The sequence below is a fragment of the Notolabrus celidotus genome, unplaced genomic scaffold (assembly GCF_009762535.1).
Source record: "Notolabrus celidotus isolate fNotCel1 unplaced genomic scaffold, fNotCel1.pri scaffold_203_arrow_ctg1, whole genome shotgun sequence".
Lineage (NCBI taxonomy): Eukaryota > Metazoa > Chordata > Actinopteri > Labriformes > Labridae > Notolabrus > Notolabrus celidotus.
The window spans coordinates 22,325-43,448 of record NW_023260058.1 but is presented as its reverse complement, the minus strand read 5'-3'; the positions used below and the strand labels follow the sequence as shown (position 1 = coordinate 43,448).

Below are 21,124 nucleotides of genomic sequence, written 5' to 3'. Positions count from 1 at the left end.
TAAAATATGATGCAACAGTTGATTTTAGGAGCAGAGCAGCGAATAAGGCAACATTAGAAACTCAGAAACTCCTGCTGTAATGATTCTCATTAATTCATCCTGAGCTGAGAGTGAAAGTGAAACATAGGAGAGGAAACATAAAGATGATACAAAGTGAGAGCTGCTGGTGCAGAGCTGCTTTCACGCCTCATTTCACTACAACCCCTGTTAATTAAAGGCAGCTGTGTGAGCACACACACACACACACACACACACACACACACACACCTCATTTCCACACATTATGCACTTTCCCTCAGGTAAATGTATGTATCTCACACACACACACACCAGCAACACATCTGTGTGTCATATTAATCAGATCAATCCTAACTCTCCTGGCTTTACATTACTCAACCTCCTCCTCCTCCTCCTCCTCCTCCTCCTCCCTCCCTCCTCCTCCTCCTCCTCCCTCGTTCCCCGCCCCCCCGCCCCCTGAACGCTGATCCCTTCGTACGGCTCTGCGGCGTCTGTGTCAGGCTTCTTTTGCGGGAGGCCCGGGCACGCCGGAGAACAGGCACTGCCGGGGGCGATACACATCCCTCAGGTGAGCCTTTCATTATGGATGATGTTTCTGCCAAATTATTTAGACCCTGAGCCCCGGCATCACCCCAACACACGAAGAGGCTGCACAAACAAACACACACACACACACACACACACACACACACACACACACACACACACACTAAAACCCTTTTGCTCTCCTCTCTTTCCCTCCCTCTTTTTTCGCTGAACATTAATCCTGCCTGATAACCTGTGTGTGTGTGTGTGTGTGTGTGTGTGTGTGTGTGTGTGTGTGTGTGTGTGTGTGTGAGTGAGAGAGAGTGTGTGTGTGTGTGTGTGTGTGTGTGTGTGTGTGTGTGTTCATTAGTGGCTCTTTCTTTGTTTAGAGGACATAAACAAGTAAGTGTTAACCCTCTGGATTTCAGATGGATGGCGGGAGTAGAGGCGATGGAGGAGGTAAATATTCATCATAGTGTGTGTGTGTGTGTGTGTGTGTGTGTGTGTGTGTGTGTGTGTGTGTGTGTGTGTGTGTGTGTGTGTGCCATACAGGGGCCAGGTTGGGCTGAGCTTGCTTGGCTTCAGTTTTGCAGGACGGTGTAGTTGATTTGGTCGAGTGTGTGTGTGTGAGTGTGTGTGTGTGTGTGTGTGTGTGTGTATTCTTCAGAGGCCGTTTGTTGCAGACTTGTTAGGATGACAATCTCCTGGCAATGTCTGACCTTGGCTTGGAGAGCAGCTTTGGGATCTGAACACACACACACACACACACACACACACACACACACACACACACACACACACACACACACACTCACTCTCACCCAATTTTCGTCCCTTAACTCATTTGGCTACTTATCTCCTCCAACTCCCTCCTTCCTAAATCCCATGCGCACCTCTCCACTCCACTCCTCCTCTGTCCATCCCAAATGCTCCCTGATACCTGCCCTCACCTCTCTCCACCCCTCTCCTCCTCTCTCCACCTCTCCTCCTCTCTCACCCTCTCCACCTCTCTCCACCTCTCTCCACCTCTCCATCTCTCTCCACCTCTCTCCACCTCTCTCCACCTCTCTCCTTTTTATCGAATATGCCGTTGTGTTGCATAAAAGTTCTTCGGCCATTTTCCTGTCAGAAAAAAGTCATGACTCCCTTTTTTCCTTCCTCCCTCACTTTCTCTTTTGTCCCTTCCTTCCTCCACTCCCACCTCCTGTTCAATTCCTTCCTTTTCTCCTTTCCTTTCCGTCCTTCCTTCCGCTATAGATCTTTTACCACATCCAGGGACCTGTTTGGCCCTGCCTTCCATTCCTTCCTACACTGTCCTTCCTGCTTCTCTCCATCATATTCTATCACTTCTGGCCTCATCCTGTAAATCTGTGCCTCCACTGTAGGAACTGATTTGTGTTGTCCAGAGAGTAAACACTCATTCACTGGTGCACCCCAAATATCCTCCCACCTCTTTCTCTTCTGCAACCGTAAAACGTTCCACTTCTTCTGCTCTTGCAACCACTGAAATCTTCCTCCATTTTTATTTTGTGCAACCACTAAAACCTTCCTCCTATTTACTCCTGCAACCACCAAAATCTTCTTCCTCTCTCACTTGTGCGACCACAAAAATGTTCCCCTTCTTTTCAGGTGCAACCCCTTAGACATTCCTCCTCTCTTAATTGTGCAACCATCAAAATCTTTCTCCTCTTTACTTTGTGCAACCATTAAAACCTTCCTCCTCTTTTATATGCAACAACGAAAATCTTCCTCTTCCTTTACTTGTGCAACCACTAAAATCTTCCCCCTGTTTTAATTGTGCAATCACTAAAACCTTCCTCCTCTTTTACTTGTACAACCTCTGAAATCTTCCTCTTCCTTTACATGTGCAACCCTTTGAACCTTCCTCTTCTATTACTTGTGCAACCACTAAAACCTTCCTCCATTTTTATTTGTGCAACCACTAAAATCTTCCTCCTCTTTTACTTGTGCAACCACTAAAATCTTCCCCCTCTTTTACTTGTGCAACCACTAAAGTCTTCCTCCTCTTGTACTTGTGCCACCCCTAAAATTTTCCTCCTTTGTTTTTACTTGTGCAACCCATAAAATCTTCCTCCTCTTTTGTGTGCAACCACAAAAATCTTCCTCCTTCACTTGTGCGACCACCAAAGTCTTCCTCCTCGTACTTGTGCCACCCCTAAAATTTCCTCCTTTGTTTTTACTTGTGCCACCCATAAAATCTTCCTCCTCTTTTGTGTGCAACCACAAAAATCTTCCTCCTCCTTCATTGTGCGACCACCAAAGTTCCTCCTCTTGTACTTGTGCCACCCCTAAAATTTTCCTCCTTTGTTTTTACTTGTGCAACCCATAAAATCTTCCTCCTCTTTTGTGTGCAACCACAAAAACCTTCCTCCTCTTTTACTTGTGCGACCAACAAAGTCCTCCTCCTCTTGGACCTTTGCAACCCCTAAAAAACCTTTGTCTTCTTCTGATTGTGCGACCCCTCAAACCCTCCCTCCCATTTCAAACTGTCCCTCTTTGGGCCCTCGGAGACTTACCCAGGCTGAACAAGACCAGGAACTTGAGACAGACGAACTCCCGTTGGTCCAGCTGCAGAGGACCGTAGCTTGACCACCAGCTCCTGGGCGTGCTCAACAGGTTGTTGAGGGTGGCTCCTGCCTGTGAAGCGATCACTGCGTAGTCCACCTGGAGGACGAAGGAGAGAGATGCATGGAGACGTTAGCTTGTAGGAAATGAAGACTAGCTCTCTCAGTATGTGAACATGTAGATCACTGAACAGCTTCCTCTTGTCTTTGTTGATTCTCACTCTGGATATTTGTTATTCCTCCCATTCAAGTGTTTCTTCATTCAGCAGAAACATCTCAAATTCCCCGTTTGGACAGAAATGATTGACACCTTTGGAGCACGAGTCTTCTAATCTTCATGTAATGATTTTTTTTATTCCGGTACCTGCTCCACTGCCCTCAACACGGAGTCAGAAGCTTTGGTCTGTCTGTCAGAGAGGGAGAGGCGGGTGGATGTGGAACAAACAGCTCCGGCTTTCTGCAGTTTAACATGTTTTTTTACACGACAGCACGCCGTGAGAGCGAGCATGGGAGTTCACCTCTGACTGACTGGACCTCCTCGCTGTGTTCTTTAGCAAAACAAAACATGCTGAGACAGGCACACACGAGACGGATTGATAGATTGACGGATAGATTTCCTATAAAACCATCTTTCTTGGGTGCAACCTGTTCTTACAAACGCACACGCTTCCTTTTTTCCAGGTGCACTTCATATCTGCAGCCGCAGCACATTTGTCTGGGAGGCAAGTCCTTACCTGCCACTCAAAGTAAGCAGGACCGTATTAAATTTTTATATTTATTGACAATTCATTACCATAATTGACTGTGGTCTGGTTTCCAGGGGAAGGTAGATGTTGGCGTGCGCAGTTCCTAAAGCTCAGAGAGGAAGAGGGTCCCTGTGAGCCCACATTTGCAATTAAAAACACCCTGCATTTGATATTTATTTATCCTGTAAATGGAGCGGCTGCAGCTTGTTTTTCATCCGCCTGAAGACCAGAAAGTTAAAAATACAATACACCATGTTTCTCCTTCTCCTTTAACGCCTCCTTCCCTCCTTCCTCCTTTCCTACACTCTCTACTCTCTCCGGTTTACTCCTTAACTTCTTTGTCCCGCTCTCTTTTCTTCTTCCCACCTCTGAGACGGTAAAGAGTTATGACTCGGGGAGCAGCAGACACTGCCCCCTTCCAAGGTGTCAATCAATTTACATAAAATCAACTGTGCATGAAATAACTTCATTGAAGGATTGGACTGTTGATGGTGATGCCTAGGGTTATTGCCTTCCAGCCTTAAGTAAAAGAGGGAAGAAAAAGACGCTATAATGTCACTATAGCAGACTTAGCACTAACCCTGGTGACCTGCGGATCAGTCAATCAATCAATAATACTTTATTATCCCTCCTGGAGAGACACGGGGAGTAAATATATGAATAAGCCTTCAAATCTTCACCCATCATGAATACGATGAACAATCTTAGAGGAACATTAAAGATGAGTATAGAAGGTGGGATGGGTTTGATGCGAGGAGGCTTTGATGTGTGAGCGAGTCGAGGAAGGAAATTGTACCTTGTTTGAAATGAAAGAATTCTGCAGCCGCCTTGTTTTTGCATTTCTCTGTAATTTGAATTTCATGTTCACCAGAAGCGCTGTGCTATCAAAACATCAGGATTTGAAACCGAAGACAGGCTGAGACCTTGCTTAATCATTCAGCAGTTCAGGCCAATCGTTGTCATTTCATGTTTGTACGCGTTTGTTAAAGCAGCTCTGTGTGTTTGATGCTGTGACAGGATACAGAACGAGTCTCCTCTCTGAGATCCAAAACTAAAGAAATATATACAGTACATTTATTCATGGTCATTTCTCTCAGCTGACGGTGACATAACGCAGCAGCGCTTCAGAAAGAGACGGAGAATAAGATGACATCAGAAATCAGAAAGAAAGAAGAAGAGGAAGAAGAGGAGGAAGAGAGTGACTGACGGCTGAGACAGGAGATCTGATCGTACATGGATTTATCTTCAAAGGGATGCACGGGGGACGAATCTGATTAAGTACATATGAAGAGTGTACGAGTTTAAAGATACTTTAGTTAACTCTTAAATGTGTTTATATTAACTATGATAAGAAGTTTCTGTTTGAAGTCAAACAGGAGAACAACAGATTCATGCACGTCATTTAAAGACGATACGATATACACTGAAACACATTATTGTCCTCTATGGTAAATTAGTCTTGGACTCAAACTCTACGTACATGTAGCTGTGGTTTCTAGGAGAAAACATCATTGTTATTAGCATTTACAATAATGTGATAAACCACTTCACTTCTGTGGTTTTAAAATATAAAGGACAATACGTCATGATACGAAACGACACTATAGGATAGAACGATACGTTTTGATACGATGAACTGTGATATGAAACAAACAAAACGATATGATACAAGACAAGACACGACGGGATACAATCCGAAACCAGGTGATGGGACACCAAAAGATACAACACAATATGATAGGATATGAAAGGATACGATACAATAAGATACGATACCAAATGATACAATATAAGAGACGTAACAAAACTAAACGGTACCATACGACACGATATGATAGTAGGCTTCAAACTTTCCTTTTTGATAAAGCTTATAGTTAGAGCTGGATCAGGCTTGGACCAGGTCTTAGTTATGCTGCTATAGGCCTAGACTGCCGGGGGAGCTGGCACACTGACACACTGGGATCCTAGCTCACCCCTTCCCCTCAACCCCTTCATCACTTACTTTAACTCTGCCTGTCCCTTTAAAGTTACTAACCATAGACCTTTCTGGAGTCCCTGAGCTCCCTTGTCTCGTAGGTTCCTCTGAGCTGCCGTAGACGTCCTCCTGCTGTGGACGATCTGGACTCCAGCGACAACAGCTTCTACGACTCGTCTCATCATTATCACTTCTCTCTCTTACTCCCCTCTATCTGTCTTTCCAGACCCAACTCAGTCTCAGCAGATGTGTGTCTAACATGAGTCTGGTCCTGCTGGAGGTTTCTGCCTGTTAAAGGAAGTTTGTCCTCTCCACTGTAACTAGCTAAATACTGTGAGGTGTAATGCTCATGATGGATTAAGGTGGGGTCAGACTGAGTCTGATCCGGTCTTGGTGTTGGGTCTCTGTTCATAATTTGACATAGAGTGGTCTAGACCTGCTCTGTTTGTAAAAGAGTCTTGAGATAACGTTTGTTGTGATTTGGCGCTATACAATAAAGATTGATTGATGATAAGACATATACCATATAACAATACGAAAAGATACGATGAGTTCCTACAAGACACGATACGATACGAAACGTAACAATGCAACATGACCCGATATGATACAGTATGACACACTACCACACGATACCATCTGATGATACGACATGATACAGTATATTAAGATATGATACGATACAACACAAACGATACGAATCTATAGGATACCATACAATACGATACTACAAGACACGATATGATACGTTATGACACGATGCGACAGGTCACTATATGATATGACACGGTGTGAAAGATACGATGCTATAGGATAACATGATAAACTACAACAAGATAGATATACAATGGGATACAATACCATACATTAAGGTACAGTAAGAAACAGTACGATCAAATATGACTCAACCTGAGATAATACAAGTTCTTTGTACCCAATGGGAAATAATCTTGGACTTTAATTCAACGCACCATTAAGCTGTTCTTCTAGAAGAAACCTTACCACATAAACAGCTATGATACGTCTCAATACGATCTTGACCTCGACTCTGCACAGTTTTCTCCACAGTAGCAAAGAGAATAAAGTCCTTAGCCAACATCTTTTCCCTGATCATTCTTCTCTGTCTGACTTTAAAAACCTCTACGCCTTCAACACATCCTAAACCAATAAGACGAGTTGTTTTAATAAGATGTTAATGACACAGTACGGTTGAGGCCGGCGCTCCTGTGCAGTGTGTGTGTTTGCTCTAACAGCTAACGTGTGATTGGTAGCTGGAGAGTGTGTAACATAGCTTTCAGGTGATGCTGCTGCTGTGTTTTCAATATCCCTGGTGTTCTCCCTGCGCTGTCACCCCTGGCCAGGCAGAGAATAATAGGGAATAATGAACTGTTTCAGAGCCTCACACACACCACACACACACACACACACACACACACACACACACACACACACTCCAGCACACATTTCCCCATTGCCCCCTCGCCCCAACACCAGCTGTTCATTAACCAAAGTATGCAAACGAAACTGCCGTCCTGTGCCTCCCCTGATATCAGCTCCGCCTCTTCCTCCTCCTCTTCTTCACAGTCCCGTCAAACTGCCTCATCATCTCCCTGCTTCTCTTTCTCTCCTCTCATTCCTTCTCCTTTCTTCCATCTTCCTTTCTCTCCTCTGTTCCAGTCTTCTCCTCTTCATCTCCTGAGTCTGTCCTGCTCCACCCCCTCTTAGTCCATCCCTAACCCCTCTTCCACAGTTCGTATCTATCTTCCTCTGCAAACATGAACTAAAAACCGTCGTTCCTCCATTTCTTCAGTGTCCGTGTGTCCTGAGTCCAAATATCTTGATGCATTGAAACCCTTTGAGCTTTGTGCATCTCCCCCTAACCCCTAAGGCTCCATTAAATCAAGACACCACACTGTGCACATTTAATAACCGCCTACTTTGTGACTTTATGCAACCTCGCGCTCTTATGCGTTTGCTGCCAAATGGAGCGTGCACTAAGAAATGCTAAATTGATTATCCCGGTGACATTACTTTATATCTATAAGCATAATCTATTTTTAATGAAGCGCTGCCTCCTGTGTGGCTGAATGATCAATACAGCTTTAAGGCAAATGTTGAGGAGGTGCTGCAGACTCCCCCGGAGGAGCGATGTATGGACGAGGAGGAGGAGGTAAGAAACAGGAAGATCTAACAGTCTCACCTGCTGGCCTGTAACCAATAGGATGGAGCCCTCCTTGGCGTGCACAACCTGCCGGAAGATGTGGTCGAGGATGAGGAGTTCGCTCCAGCAGTTCTGCAGCAGCTTCATTTGATCGTCAACCTGGGGAGAAATAAAAACACAACATCAGGAACATGATTTCACAAAGAGGAGCAGCACTTTTTATTCCTCTTTAATATACTCTGAGTCTGATTCTGTGGTCCCTGCTGAGTGGAACTTTATCAGGACAGAGCAGCACGCCTCTGAGGTTCATGCAATAATAGACACCAGCATCTAATGTTGTAGTACTCGAGACCGGTCCTGAGTACTACAAGTGTCCCTCTGTGTCCCTGTCTTTACTGTGATAAGAGAGGAAGTGTGTCAAAAGACAAAAGAAAGGCAACAAAGACAAAAACAAACCTTGTATTTAAAGCAAACTTAAATCAAATAAACAGAAGTCTTTTATTTTGTTAACTCTAATAATGAGTTTTCATTGATATATTTGGTCTTGGTCTTGACTCAGCCTCGATCCCTAAATGTCTTGGTCTTGTCTTGGTCTTGCCCTGCCTTGGTCTTGGTCTTGACTCGGTCTCAATCCCTAAATGTCTTGGGTCTTGTCTCGGTCTTGCCCTGCCTTGGTCTTGGTCTTGACTCTGTCTCGATCCCTAAATGTCTTGGTCTAGTCTTTGTCTCGGAGATGTCTTGGTCTTGCCCTGCCTTGGTCTTGGTCTTGACTCTGTCTCGATCCCTAAATGTCTTGGTTTTGTCTCGGTCTTGCCCTGCCTTGGTCTTGGTCTTGACTCGGTCTCAATCCCTAAATGTCTTGGGTCTTGTCTTGGTCTCGGTGCACTCTGGTCTCGGACATGTCTTGGTCTTGTCTCGGTCTTGCCCTGCCTTGGTCTTGGTCTTGACTCAGCCTCGATCCCTAAATGTCTTGGGTCTTGTCTTGGTCTTGGTGCACTCAGGTCTCGGACATGTCTTGGTCTAGATTAATGTGGTCTTGACTTCAACACACCAGCATCAAGTGATCAAATCAAACCTTGAATATGATAACGTGGATTTTAGTTTGCAGAAAACTTTGCATTCTTCTTATTGATCTTCCGGCTGTGTAAGATGCTTGATTCTGATTGGTCAAAACCAAACGGCAACCTCCGGTCTCAAAATATGAAGCCCATGCAGAAGTGTTAAAAACTGCAGTTCATCAAGTGTCCACTAGAGGCTGGCTGCAGAAACACCGGAGACCACATACACACCCATTCAAAGAGACGATCTTTACAGCAGAAATAAACATGCTTTAATTCTAAAATGCCTGTGTGTGATTATAAAAGATAAATCATCAAACATCCTAACACAGAATGAACTGTAGTCCCCTTCATGAAGTTGAGGTGTTGTCTCAGTGTGGTCTGCTTGCATATCTCACACACTTTGTAAGATAAGCTCACACACAGGTCATTCAGCTGCTGTACACACAGCTCAGACGTCCCCTGCAGCGTTCTCATGTGAACCATGTGAAGCACTTTGTTTCAGGCCTGATTTTAACAAAGTTGCCAGGTTTATCTGTTTGCCCGTTGCCAGCAGCCTGTGAGTGATTCCACAGATGATAATGATTAAGTATCCGTTCTCCCTCTCCCCCTCCGGAGTGCCAGCCGCTGGCTCCCAGGGACCGGCCAGGTGAGCCACGCAGGTCAGTGGCTGGCTCTCTACACCAAAACAACCCCCTCCATTGTAAGCGTGGACTCTTCCCAGGCCTGGCTGCGTTAATGATTACTCCACACAGCCAGACGCAGACATGTTCCTCATTCCTCCCCTCTCAATGTGGCCCTTTTTCTGTCTGAGAGTTTCTCTCTCTCTCCTCCCGTCAACAAACATTGTGCTCTCTGTGGTATCACAGGGAATAATGTGTCTCTCTGGGCACACTGTGGACTCGTGGGGAGGTGGATTACTTTGTATCTGTGAGTCTGTGAGAACCCGGTGTGATGTGCATCAGTGGTGTCACATGCAGGGTGAAGAATGTGGATCGATGTTGAAGCGTGGTGCATCATGCAGGAGAGGAGTCTCAGGTACACTGATCCACTTTTTAATCTGTGAATTTGCAGAGGAGAACATATCTCCTGATATGAAGCTGCAGTGTCTGTGGGTGAATCTGAAGCTGAAGTTGTTATGTCTCATGATTAGAAGGTGATGTCAAAATGTCTGCTCAAGATTAAAGCAGACATAATAAAAGCTGTGCCGTAACACTGACTGAGTACAGTCATATCACACACACTCTGTTCTACACAAGCAGACGTGAGAAATGGAGCCAATGTTGAAGTGTTATAAACTGCAGTTCCTTGAGTGTCCACTTGAGGTTGGCTCCAGAACTACAGGAAACAACATATACCCCTTTTCGAGCAAGGCAGTTTCAGGGTCGGTTCGGAGCCGGCGCTCAATTGAGAACCGGTTTTTCGTGTTTCCACTGCGAGTGAACCGGCTCCCGGCGGCTCCAACTCTGGTCTAGAACCGTGAACCACTAACATCAGGGGCGAGGGGCGGGGTTGCCGTGATCAAAAACACAAACCAAACATGTTTCCTCCATCATCCTGCAGTGAAAAAATAAAAGAGACTAATGGATTCCAAGACAAAGCAGTGGTTGGCCGAGGAGACGAGCTGCCGTTGTCCGCTAGCGTACAAGTACAAGTTTTGCCCAAATAAGGGCATGGCTGACTGGATTGGCAGGCGGGAACACTGTAGCTGTTAGCGAGGAGGCTAAAGCCCCGCCTCTTTACCTCACACTACCTCCACTGAAGTTAGGTTGAGTTCAGCATTTCCAATATGGCACCTGCAGACGATCGGCTTTAAAACAGACGGGTGACGTCAGGTAGACTACGTCCATTTATTATACAGGATATGGTGAGAACCAAGGATATAACACAGTCTCTGAAAACTTAAAATTGTTTGCCTGTAAACAAAAAAAATCCATTTTGTTTCAAACTCCATCAAAGTAGTTATCTCAACTTCCTGTACTAAGTTTCTAAATGGTCTCATTTCATTAGTTAGGTTGGTTAAACTTGAAGTTATGGGTTTGAGGCTCAGCTGAATTATTTGAGTCTGCTTCAGGCACAGAACGGGGTCTCCAACTCAGATCTACAGGGGTCTTCATGCACACTTTCAATTCCCCACATGTGGCGCCATCTCTCCTGTCCTGTGTGGATTTGATCGCCTTAAGGTGTTTGTGTGAGTATTGTATTGAAACTCCAGCTTTTGGAATTGATGGTGAGTTGGTAACCGGTTAATGTAACTTTAATGTGTTTAGTTAGTTTAATAATGCATGGTGATTACCAAGAGTTAGCCGCCTTGAACATTAGCTAGCTACCTTGCAGGTGGGGAACCGGTGCAGTAATGTGCAGGAACAGAGGAACATCTTCTGAACAAAGAATAATAAGTTGTCACAACTTTCACTTCTTAGTATGTAGAACTCAAACTTTAAGTTACACTACATATGAATGATAAGTTATCTCAACAAAAACTCATCAGTGCTCAAATGTAAGATTCTATTTACCCTCAAAACTGAAAAATCTAGTGCAGACAGTTTTCACAGTGTACTTCCTGTTAAGATTGGCTTCATATTCATCTGATTATATGACTATGGCTGCATGGGAATAAAGATACACAAAGGGAAGTCTTCCTCTAACATTCATAGACACCTGAAATTGCAAATTCAGTGCACAAATCCAACGAAACTGAGGATCCTGGACGCCGAGCATGAGTCAGACAGGACCTGCTGTAAGTATGTCATCGTGAAAATTAATTTACAAGCAGCGCAAAGTTCCACGAAGTTGATTGTACGCATTAAGGCGATAACGAGATGCCAGATAAGCAAAGGTTACTGGATTTGTTACTGACGTGCCTCTGCCTTGTAGCAGGAAACATACAGAGTGAATGAACACAGCTGAGAGGTTACAGGAGGATAAACGGCGTCTGTAAGTATGAAAGTCGCCTGAAAGTATCTCATGTAGGAACGCCTCAGGTTTTATCAAAGCTTCTGTGACTTTATAACATTTCTGACACTCGTGGACTCTTTTGTCCTCCTCCTCCTCCTCCTCCTCCTCCTCCTCCTCCTCTTACATCTGTTTTCCGTCCCACACTGAAGGCGGCTCACGCAAAAACTCAAATTCAAATGCCTTCATTAAAAGCATCAGAGAGAACGCTCTCCACACCGAGCCCCGGTCCTTCTCTGTGTTTCACCATCCGCCCTGGAAGCACGTGCTTCAGTGTGCATGAGTGTGTGTGGGGACGGATGAATGGGTACATGTAAGACCCGGGCTCTTCAAAGGACCCCCCCTCCCGCATGTCAGCGGTGCTGGCAAGTGTCGGGGTCCTCATCAAAGGGCTGTCCTCTCTCTGCCTGCCTGGAAGCTCTTCTCCGACAAGAGGCCCGGGTCATCAAAGGGGGGCGGCACGCTGTGGGTGATGGCTACGGAGACGGGGGAGAGGGGGACCGGTGACAGACAGACGGGCGTGAGGGCGGTCCAGGGGTTGGGGTTCAGTCCGCTGACCCCTTTAAGTGCCCTCGACACGAGCTGTTTCCCTGACAAGCTCTTCCTTTGCTCTGTCGAATGTTCAACACTCATGGCGCGTGATCTTAGGAGATCTGCGGCGAGCTCGCTCTGATAATCTGAACTTTCTGACATGGCGGCGGCGGCGGCGGCGGCGGCGACAGCTTCTTCTTCTTCTCGTGTTTTTCACATGTAAGGCTCGGAAGGACGCTGAAGTGAAGTTGCAGTCACGACAGTCAGTAAAAGTCTGGCTGATTGCCAGAGTCTGACAACATCTGCCAATCTGATTCATTCAAAGTGTGACAGCACAAAGTTCAAATGAGCTTTTGAACTCCCCAGGAGCCACGAGTTTATTTCATCTGCACTTCTTATCAAACACGGTCATGGAAAACCAAGATAACACTGCAGGTCGCTAATTTACAGTTTCCAGTTACGTTGAGCCAGGAGGAAACAAAGTGGATTTGTTGTCACTGCTTCAGTTTCTCTCTTCCTGGTATGTGATAAACACTAAACTCTCTATCTCTGTGGTGAAATGGATCCTGGAGTAAGATCCTACAATGAGATCTATCAGTTTACTATCAGAAGTTAAAGCATGGAAGGAAACAATGTTTGTTTTTCAGTTTGATGACAAGGAATAGATTCTTATTTTGGGTGAGTGAGAATATCTCAGATTAAATATTAAACTGTTTTCACACCTGAGGGAAGAAACAGGATGAATAGATGGTCCTGTCCTGATAAAGGACAATAACTAATTTCCTTTATTTTATTTATTCATTATATTATTCTATATTATATTATATTACTTAATTCATTATTAGTATTATTATTATTATTATTAATCTGTCTTTTATTCATTATTTTATTTATCTTTATTCTATTTATCTATTTTTCATCTAATTATTTTTCTTACTCAGACCTTCATTTCAGCAGCCACATTAAGACAATTACAAAGTCCGCCTACTATCACCTTCAGAATATATCAAGGGTTAAAGGACTCATGTCTCAGCAGGATGCAGAAAAACTCCTCCATGCATTTATCTTTAGCAGACTAGACTACTGTAACGGGGTCTTTACAGGACTCCCTAAAGTCCATCAGGCGCCTGCAGCTCATACAGAATGCTGCTGCTCGAGTCCTAACAAGGACCAACAAAGTAGACCACATCACTCCAGTTCTTAGATCTCTACACTGGCTTCCTGTCTGTCAGAGAATAGACTTTAAAATCCTGCTGATGGTTTATAAAGACCTGAATGGTTTAGGCTGATCTGCTACTACTTTATGAACCACCTCGACCCCTGAGGTCATCAGGTACTGGTCTGCTTTCAGTCCCTAGAGTCAGAAGGAAACATGGTGAAGCAGCGTTTAGTCATTATGCTCCACATATCTGGAACACACTCCCTGAAAGCTGCAGGTCTGCTCAAACTCTCACCTCTTTAAATCAAAGACTAAGACCTTTTTATTTGCCACTGCCTTCCTATCTTAGATTATTTTAACCCACTTTAAATTAAAATTTTAATGTAATTTTTAATATATTCTAATTTTCCTTTTCTTTTCTGTTTTATCATATTTGTCATTTTAATTATGTTCTTTTATGCCTGTCTGAATGTCTCCAATGCTTTTAATGTGTTAATGTAAAGCACATTGAGTTGCCCTCGTGTATGAAATGCTCTATATAAATAAAGCTGCCTCGCCTTGCCTTAAATTATTTATTAATATTTACTTAGTTTTCATGTATTTATTTATTTATTAATTAATTTGTATTATGTTATTTACATATATTTGTTATTTATTTTTATTTATCTATATTTTATATTTAATTTATTTTTTAAATGTCTAATTATTTTTGTTAATCTTGTATTTCTTTATATTTTATTAATTATTTATGTTAATTATTATTAGTTTATTTGTATTTAATTATGTATTAATATTTCTTTCATTTATCTTTTGTTTTATTTGTATTTACTTGTGTTTCTTTATTTTATTTTATTTCTTGTATTTCTTTATTAATATAATTTTTTCTTATCTGAGAGTTCACCTTTATGTGGATGCAAGCTGTGTTACTTCCCTTTGTCCTTTATTATTGTACCTCTGATTTTGTTTGTGTGTTCTGTGCTGCATGTGTGCACACAGACATGTGATGCTATATGTGTATAAATGTATATGTCTAAAGTTAAATAAAACAATGTTGTAATAAATGTTAAACTGCTTCTAATACATTCTGCATGTTAGATGAGCTGAGACATGTGATGCTATATGTTTATAAATAAATACTGTATGTCTGAAGTGCATGTTAGATGAGCTGCATTATATTTAAGTGAAAGTTGAATAATCTCTTGCAGCACAATCTTAAAGTCGGTGTGACGTCCATTATTTCAAACTTCTCTGGTTTTCATTTTTTCTCATTTAAAGGATTTCAGTTCTCTTCATAGAAAGTTGAAGGTAAACTCTGGAAGTGAAGCACCTTGAAGGTAAAGTAGAAATGTTTCCTCACTTTAAAGTAATGTCAGATTTTTTCCTCTGATTTTAATTTCCAGGAGCGGCCGGCTCAAGGTTGTGAGATCTTTGGATTGCATTTTCAGGAAGAGAAAACTCTGAAGTTAAACTCTCTTTAAAAGCTCTTAATGTTCGTCTCCTGTAGTTTAAAGAACACTTCTGTTCCTCTCTGACCTCGGGAAGGGGAAGGACGGCGCGTTGACCCTGACGTGAGAATGACGAACTGTGTTTGAGTCCAAATGTACCGATTTAATAACAAGGTGTAAAGAATTTCCACAACATAAATGAAGGAGTCTCCCAGTTTCTCCTGCTGCATGTGGACATTCCCAAAGTCTCAGTCTGTCCTTGAATGAAGCAGAACTCATAATAAGGATTTAGCTTCTGATACAAAAACCACGCTCCCCAGAAATCACTTCAAACCGGCCTAAAAATCCACATTTAAGACTCCTTCTCAAGGTGTGATGTGTTTAATATTTCAATATCATCACCGGTGTTTGGTTAAAAAAAAAAGAGAAGAAGCAGGAACTTCTCCTCGCTGCAGCCAGCGATGAAAAATACATATCCTCCAAGAAACCAATTTAACACCTTTATGATCGTTCAGGCGAGTGGGATCAATGCCAGGATCAATCGCTTAGCCCATAGCTTTTGTTCAAAACCACTGCCTGAGATTAATGGGATTTTCCAGAGAGAGAGAGAGAGAGGTAGAAAAAGAAAGCAAGCGTGGGTTAGAGGGGGAATGAAAGTGCCAGACAGGGAATGAGAGAATGAGAAAAGACTAGGGGGAAATTGAGAAAATAAAACATAGTGATTAAGAGCAGATATTCATTCCTCCATTTCTGGGCAAATGTAAATTAATTGGAAATCGAGCATTCAGACGCTCGCCGACAAAAGTAATGTTTATTCATAGCCCCCTGCTAAGAGTGGAGCAATTATCATGGTGTGTTGAGTCAAAACAGGCCAACGTAGTCCAAACCTTCCCCCCCTTTCCTTGTGGCCGGGGTTTTTGGTGGAGTGCCACGAGCATTGTTAAGCTTGGTACGTACGGCGGGCTTTAACGAGAGTACACAGCTGGATCTGATTTTAATAAGTAGTTCCATTTTTGATGTGGCCTAATGAACAGATTAATGGAATCTCCTTCTGTGGAGCCTTAATGAATGGAGAGAATCACACTATTTCTTCAACACGAGGGGGGGGGAACACACACACACACACACACACACACACTCAGACGCCCGACCGTGAGTTTATCTGCCTCAAACGACTCGTACATAAACAATAGCTGTGCTTCCATCTTTCCGTCTCTCCGTGCTGGACTGGAATCAATGCCGTCTCCGAGTACTACAGGTGAGGTTTGAAGCCGACATCAATGGCGGTGCGTCTCTAGCAGCCGTCCTTTGGTGCAGTCCTGTCTTGGCATCTGTTCGCCTTGAGCCAAACAGGCTCCGTATTCACCTGGGAACCGGCATTAATTCACCTACAACAGCGCCTGTTGTTCTCGGAGTGTCGCGAACACTTAATTATGCTGTGCTGCTCCAGTTTAGTTTGGTGATTTAATTGAAAAGAGTCTCAGTGTGGGGTGTCGGCACCAACAACAGAATCTGGTTCACTTAATTGGTCATCAATGTATCTGAAACGGTGGAGCAGTTGGACCGGTCCAGCGTTCGCACACGCAGCCCTGCTGACCTGAGATCAGATCGTGTTCTCAAACTGTTTCATATTGACTCAACAAAGACCAAAGACAGGCAGAGAGAGAGGGAGAGAGAGAGAGAGAGAGAGAGTCACCACTGTTTTAAATCAAGCAGCAAATGCTTCCTGAATCCCGCCGCAAATCCTTTTTGGCAGCAATAACTTTCAAAAGCCACAAATAGAGTTACACGCATTGGAAAGAAACAACAGAGTGAGTGACAGAATCCCCGGGATGTCCCAGCTATGTGACCTGATGGGCGGGGGAGAGAGGGGGGAGCATGTTCCAGACTCTGTCCCTGCTCCTCTCCACACACACACGCACACACACACACACGCACGCACACGCAGCAGCACAGAGTTTTATCCCACACCTTACGAGCTCTTGTTTATCACGGCAGAGAGTTCATTCAGGCCTCCATCTGACGGCTGGCCGGGTGATAAGAATGCTGGGAAAATGAGCAGGTGGCAGGTGGAGGAGGGGGGCGGAGGAGGAGAGGAATGATAATACTGCAGACTCTGAAACTAGCTTCAGGGAGACTCAACTTTTCTGACATCGGATGCATGAAATTAAAAGCTGTAACCTGCAGAGTTAGCAGAGTTTAAGGTGCAAGTTTCCTCTGGTGACGGAGCTCTTTACTGTCGCTCAGGAGGTCTTTATTCTGCAGGACAATCCCTCTCATGCATTCAAACTGACAGATCTGAACTCTTTAAAGTCCCTGCAGTCAGTTTATTCTCGTATCTACATTAACGATAATCCAACATGGACTCAGAGACAAAGCTGGACTCAAACAGTAGTGCAGAGATACCATCAATAAGTCTGCAGACTTAGCATCAGCTTTATACCTCCAACAATGATTTGCACGGTGAATGCACGCCACGTATTCACGCATGTGACACTATACCGTGTATATATCATTGTGTGCGTGCTCATCAACATTTCATGTCAGCGGCACCTGTTTGTCGCTCGCATGTAGCTCTAATCCGACGTATCAGGTCGTGCAGGATGCCTGTGGGTTTAACTCGGAGCGAGCGCACAGAAACCTTAGACTGTTATTATGTCCCTAACCGGCTGCAGAGACGCCCTGCACGACATGTGTGAGATCAGAAAAGACCAGCATTGTCACAAGAAGGAGTGAGAAGTATTGTTACAGATCCAGGATGAGAAACGTGTGTTTGAGGAAGTGTTGTGGAGTAAAGAGATAATCAGAGATGAACCAAACCAAAGACATGAGAGAGTCGATTCTGTGGAATAGAACTTTCACCAGATCTGTGTATGGTCTGTCTTCTATCTGGTCCGGCGCCATGCTCACTGTGACCTACTTTACTGAATGATTACTGCTGTTATTGATTAATCTGTGAAAAGCTGGGACAGTCTCATCTTTAAGCTGCTTCTGAAATCAGATTTATCATTTTAAAAACAACAGTGAACACCGAATGCTCACGTTTAAGAAGTTGGAACTTGTGCTTGAAAATCCACAAGAACAATATTTTCTCACTAATTGAATTGGCAATTGATTTTATTCCAACAGATGAATCAATCAATCATTGCAGATCTAGTTTGAATCTGCAACTTCCTGCTTTCAACAATCCAGTTTTTAACAAAAATGCTGAGTGACATCAGACTCACACCAGATCTGTGTCCGGTCCAGCTTCTTAACTGCATAATCAATAAGTAATGGATTTATTGGTTTATCAAAACTGTCCATTTGTATATAGAAATGTAGAAATATCACCACGTTACAAAAGGAGTTCCCCAGGGTTCAGTTCTTGGACCAGTGCCATTCAGTGTTCAGATATACGGTGATATAAAACCACCTCATTGCACAATCCTAACTCTAGGTCCAGTGTGAGTCCGGTCTTTGTGATCCAGCTCCATTCTCTCTTTTCTGTAAACACACACCGGCTGCATTTTCAGGACCGCCGGACAGCTGGAGTCATGTGACCCAATTTTCCCGTGGTGATGAGTGATTTTAGAAAGATTGTGGATTCATGGAATCATCTCCCTCCAACCTAAATCTATCAACCCTTTTAAAATGTCTCTGACTTACTTATATCCCTAGTTTCTTCACTGTATAATCAATAAGTAAAGGATTTATTGGTAATTAAAGCTGTCCATATCTCTATAAAAATATAGAAATATCACCACGTTAAAAAAGGAGTTCCCCAAGGTTCAGTTCTTGGACCAGTGCCATTCAGTGTTCATATATACGACGCCATAAAACCACCTCATTACACAATCTTAACTTTAGGTCCAGTGTGAGTCCGGTCTTTGTGGTTTTCGGCCCGACAGCTGGAGTCACGTGACCGAGGTTTCCCCTTCTGTAATCCCTGAATCAAGGATCCTCCTCCTCCTCCTCCTCTCCTCATCCATGTTGTCTTCCTGGTCCTCTGAAAACCTCTGACCTGTTGACTCCAGGTCATGGCTCCGCTCATCATGACTTTGGTTTGTTGTTGTAGTTAAGTGAAATACGATCTGGTGATAACACAGAGTCTTTTATTCTGAAAATTAACCGGATGTTTTCATTTTGTTTTGGTGAAACCTGACTTCCTGTCCCGCTCCATCTGCTCTGTTGAGATTGATGCTTCGTGCTCCGGCATCCAGGAACAGTAGAAGTCTTGTGGATCTGATCCGGAGGACTCCGACCTGCCGGATCCAGTGGAAGTTAACACATTGACTAGAATAGAAACCGATCAGATCTGGAGCTGGAAATTCATCTTTCTGGTTTCTACATGAAGTCTGTTTTTAAACTCTCTGATGTCACGCAGTAAAGTTAATATTTCAGACTCGTGCTCCTCGGTCTTCCTGCAGCCTGTCCTGGTCTGTCCTGGTCCTGTATGAACGCTGGGATGCTGAACTCTGCTGTGTCCACGTGTGCCAACATCTCATCGATCCTGACGCGGCGCCGTGATTGATCGGTTCCCACGGTGACTGCATTAACAGACTCTGGAGGTCGACCTTTGACCCAGAGAAGCCTTTGCTTTCGATTGACCGCTCTCCTCCTCTCCACTTCTACATCTCCTCGTCTCCTAATACGACCTCACATCCTGGACATCCTCCGTGTTCAGACTTACATTTAAAAGGGAAAACATGTCGGTCCCTCTTTCCTCCTCTTTCATCTCTCCATCCTCTGCAGCAGCATCTCTTTGTACCGAGCCTCGTCCAGACAGAGGAAACAAGATGTCAGTGTAATGCAGCTTCCTGCTTCAGCTGGTGATATGAGATCACGGCGGACAGGAAATGCAGCAGCTGTCTGGAACCGGTGCAGCGAGCTCTGCTCTGAATGATTGTTTAGGCTTGATCAGAAAGACGCTGAAGAGTCTGGATCGCACACATCTGTGAGAATCAACAAGAAGCGTGGCACGACATTCATGAGGCGGGAAAAACAAAGCGTCTCTGCGGGTCTGCGAGCTGCAGCAGGAAGAACGTCTTGTTTTTCCAAGGTCGCTGACGATGGCAACAAACCCTCTGCTCTCCGTCCGGGGGATTCAGGATGAACCGAGCACGCTCAAACTTCTCTATTCTGTTTTGACTTGATGCATAAGCATATGAAAGATAGAGAAATCAATACGGCGAGAGAACCAGAGAGAGGCCGGGCATGAATTTCAATGGATGTCTTTTCATGCACGCAATGTTTATTGTTGTTTGCAGAGGCCGCTAGATTTCCAGGTAGAGTCTGCATCTTTGTGTTTTCATCTTATTAACATTTCATCCAGATTTATTTCAAACATCAAGTTTTCCTCTGCTTTCTTTTTTTATTTAGAGACGGAGAAATTAAATGAGGTTATGGGAAAAAAAAACAACACATTTAATGTTGCCTCGTTTCTGCAGAAAGTTAATCCACGAGTGCACGGCTTAGAGGAGAGGAGGGTTTGTTTTCAGGATACCTTTAAAAGTGGACCACCTAGCCTACACACACACACACACACACACACACACACATACACACACACGCATGAAATCTCAGGGCTTAGAGCTAAGAAGCTATCAACTAATTATCAAAAACACAGAGAGGTCCTAATCAATTATTCACATGAACATTAGACGCTAATACAGATGCAGCCCAGGGAACAGCATCTCCCAAAAGTAACCCTTCCTCCTCCTTCACTCCATCCAACACACACACACATGATGCAACCACAGCACACACACACACACACACACACACACACACACAATAAATGCATGAGAGTACTGTCTACCTGCACACACACACACACACATGCAGCCTCCGGCCTGCTTCTTTCCCGCCACTCCACTCTCCGTTCTGCAGACGGAGAGAATGCATGTAAAACGAGTTGTGCGAGCAGACGGTCTGTGAGGTTCCTGATCATAGAACTCCTATTGATCCACCTACGCCCCCCCCCA

The 21,124-nt window shown here is 44.0% G+C and overlaps 1 protein-coding gene across 1 annotated transcript in view; it reads right to left on the bottom strand.

The window, feature by feature from the left end:
• nr5a2 (nuclear receptor subfamily 5, group A, member 2) overlaps positions 1 to 21,124 on the bottom strand; it is a 71,944-nt gene that overhangs the window by 33,450 nt on the left and 17,370 nt on the right. Inside the window, exons 3-4 of the mRNA XM_034678685.1 lie at positions 8,050 to 8,169; positions 3,081 to 3,228 (exon numbers count right to left, since the gene is read on the bottom strand). Of these exons, the coding sequence (XP_034534576.1) occupies positions 3,081 to 3,228; positions 8,050 to 8,169 (268 nt within the window). The remainder of the gene's footprint in view (positions 1 to 3,080; positions 3,229 to 8,049; positions 8,170 to 21,124) is intronic.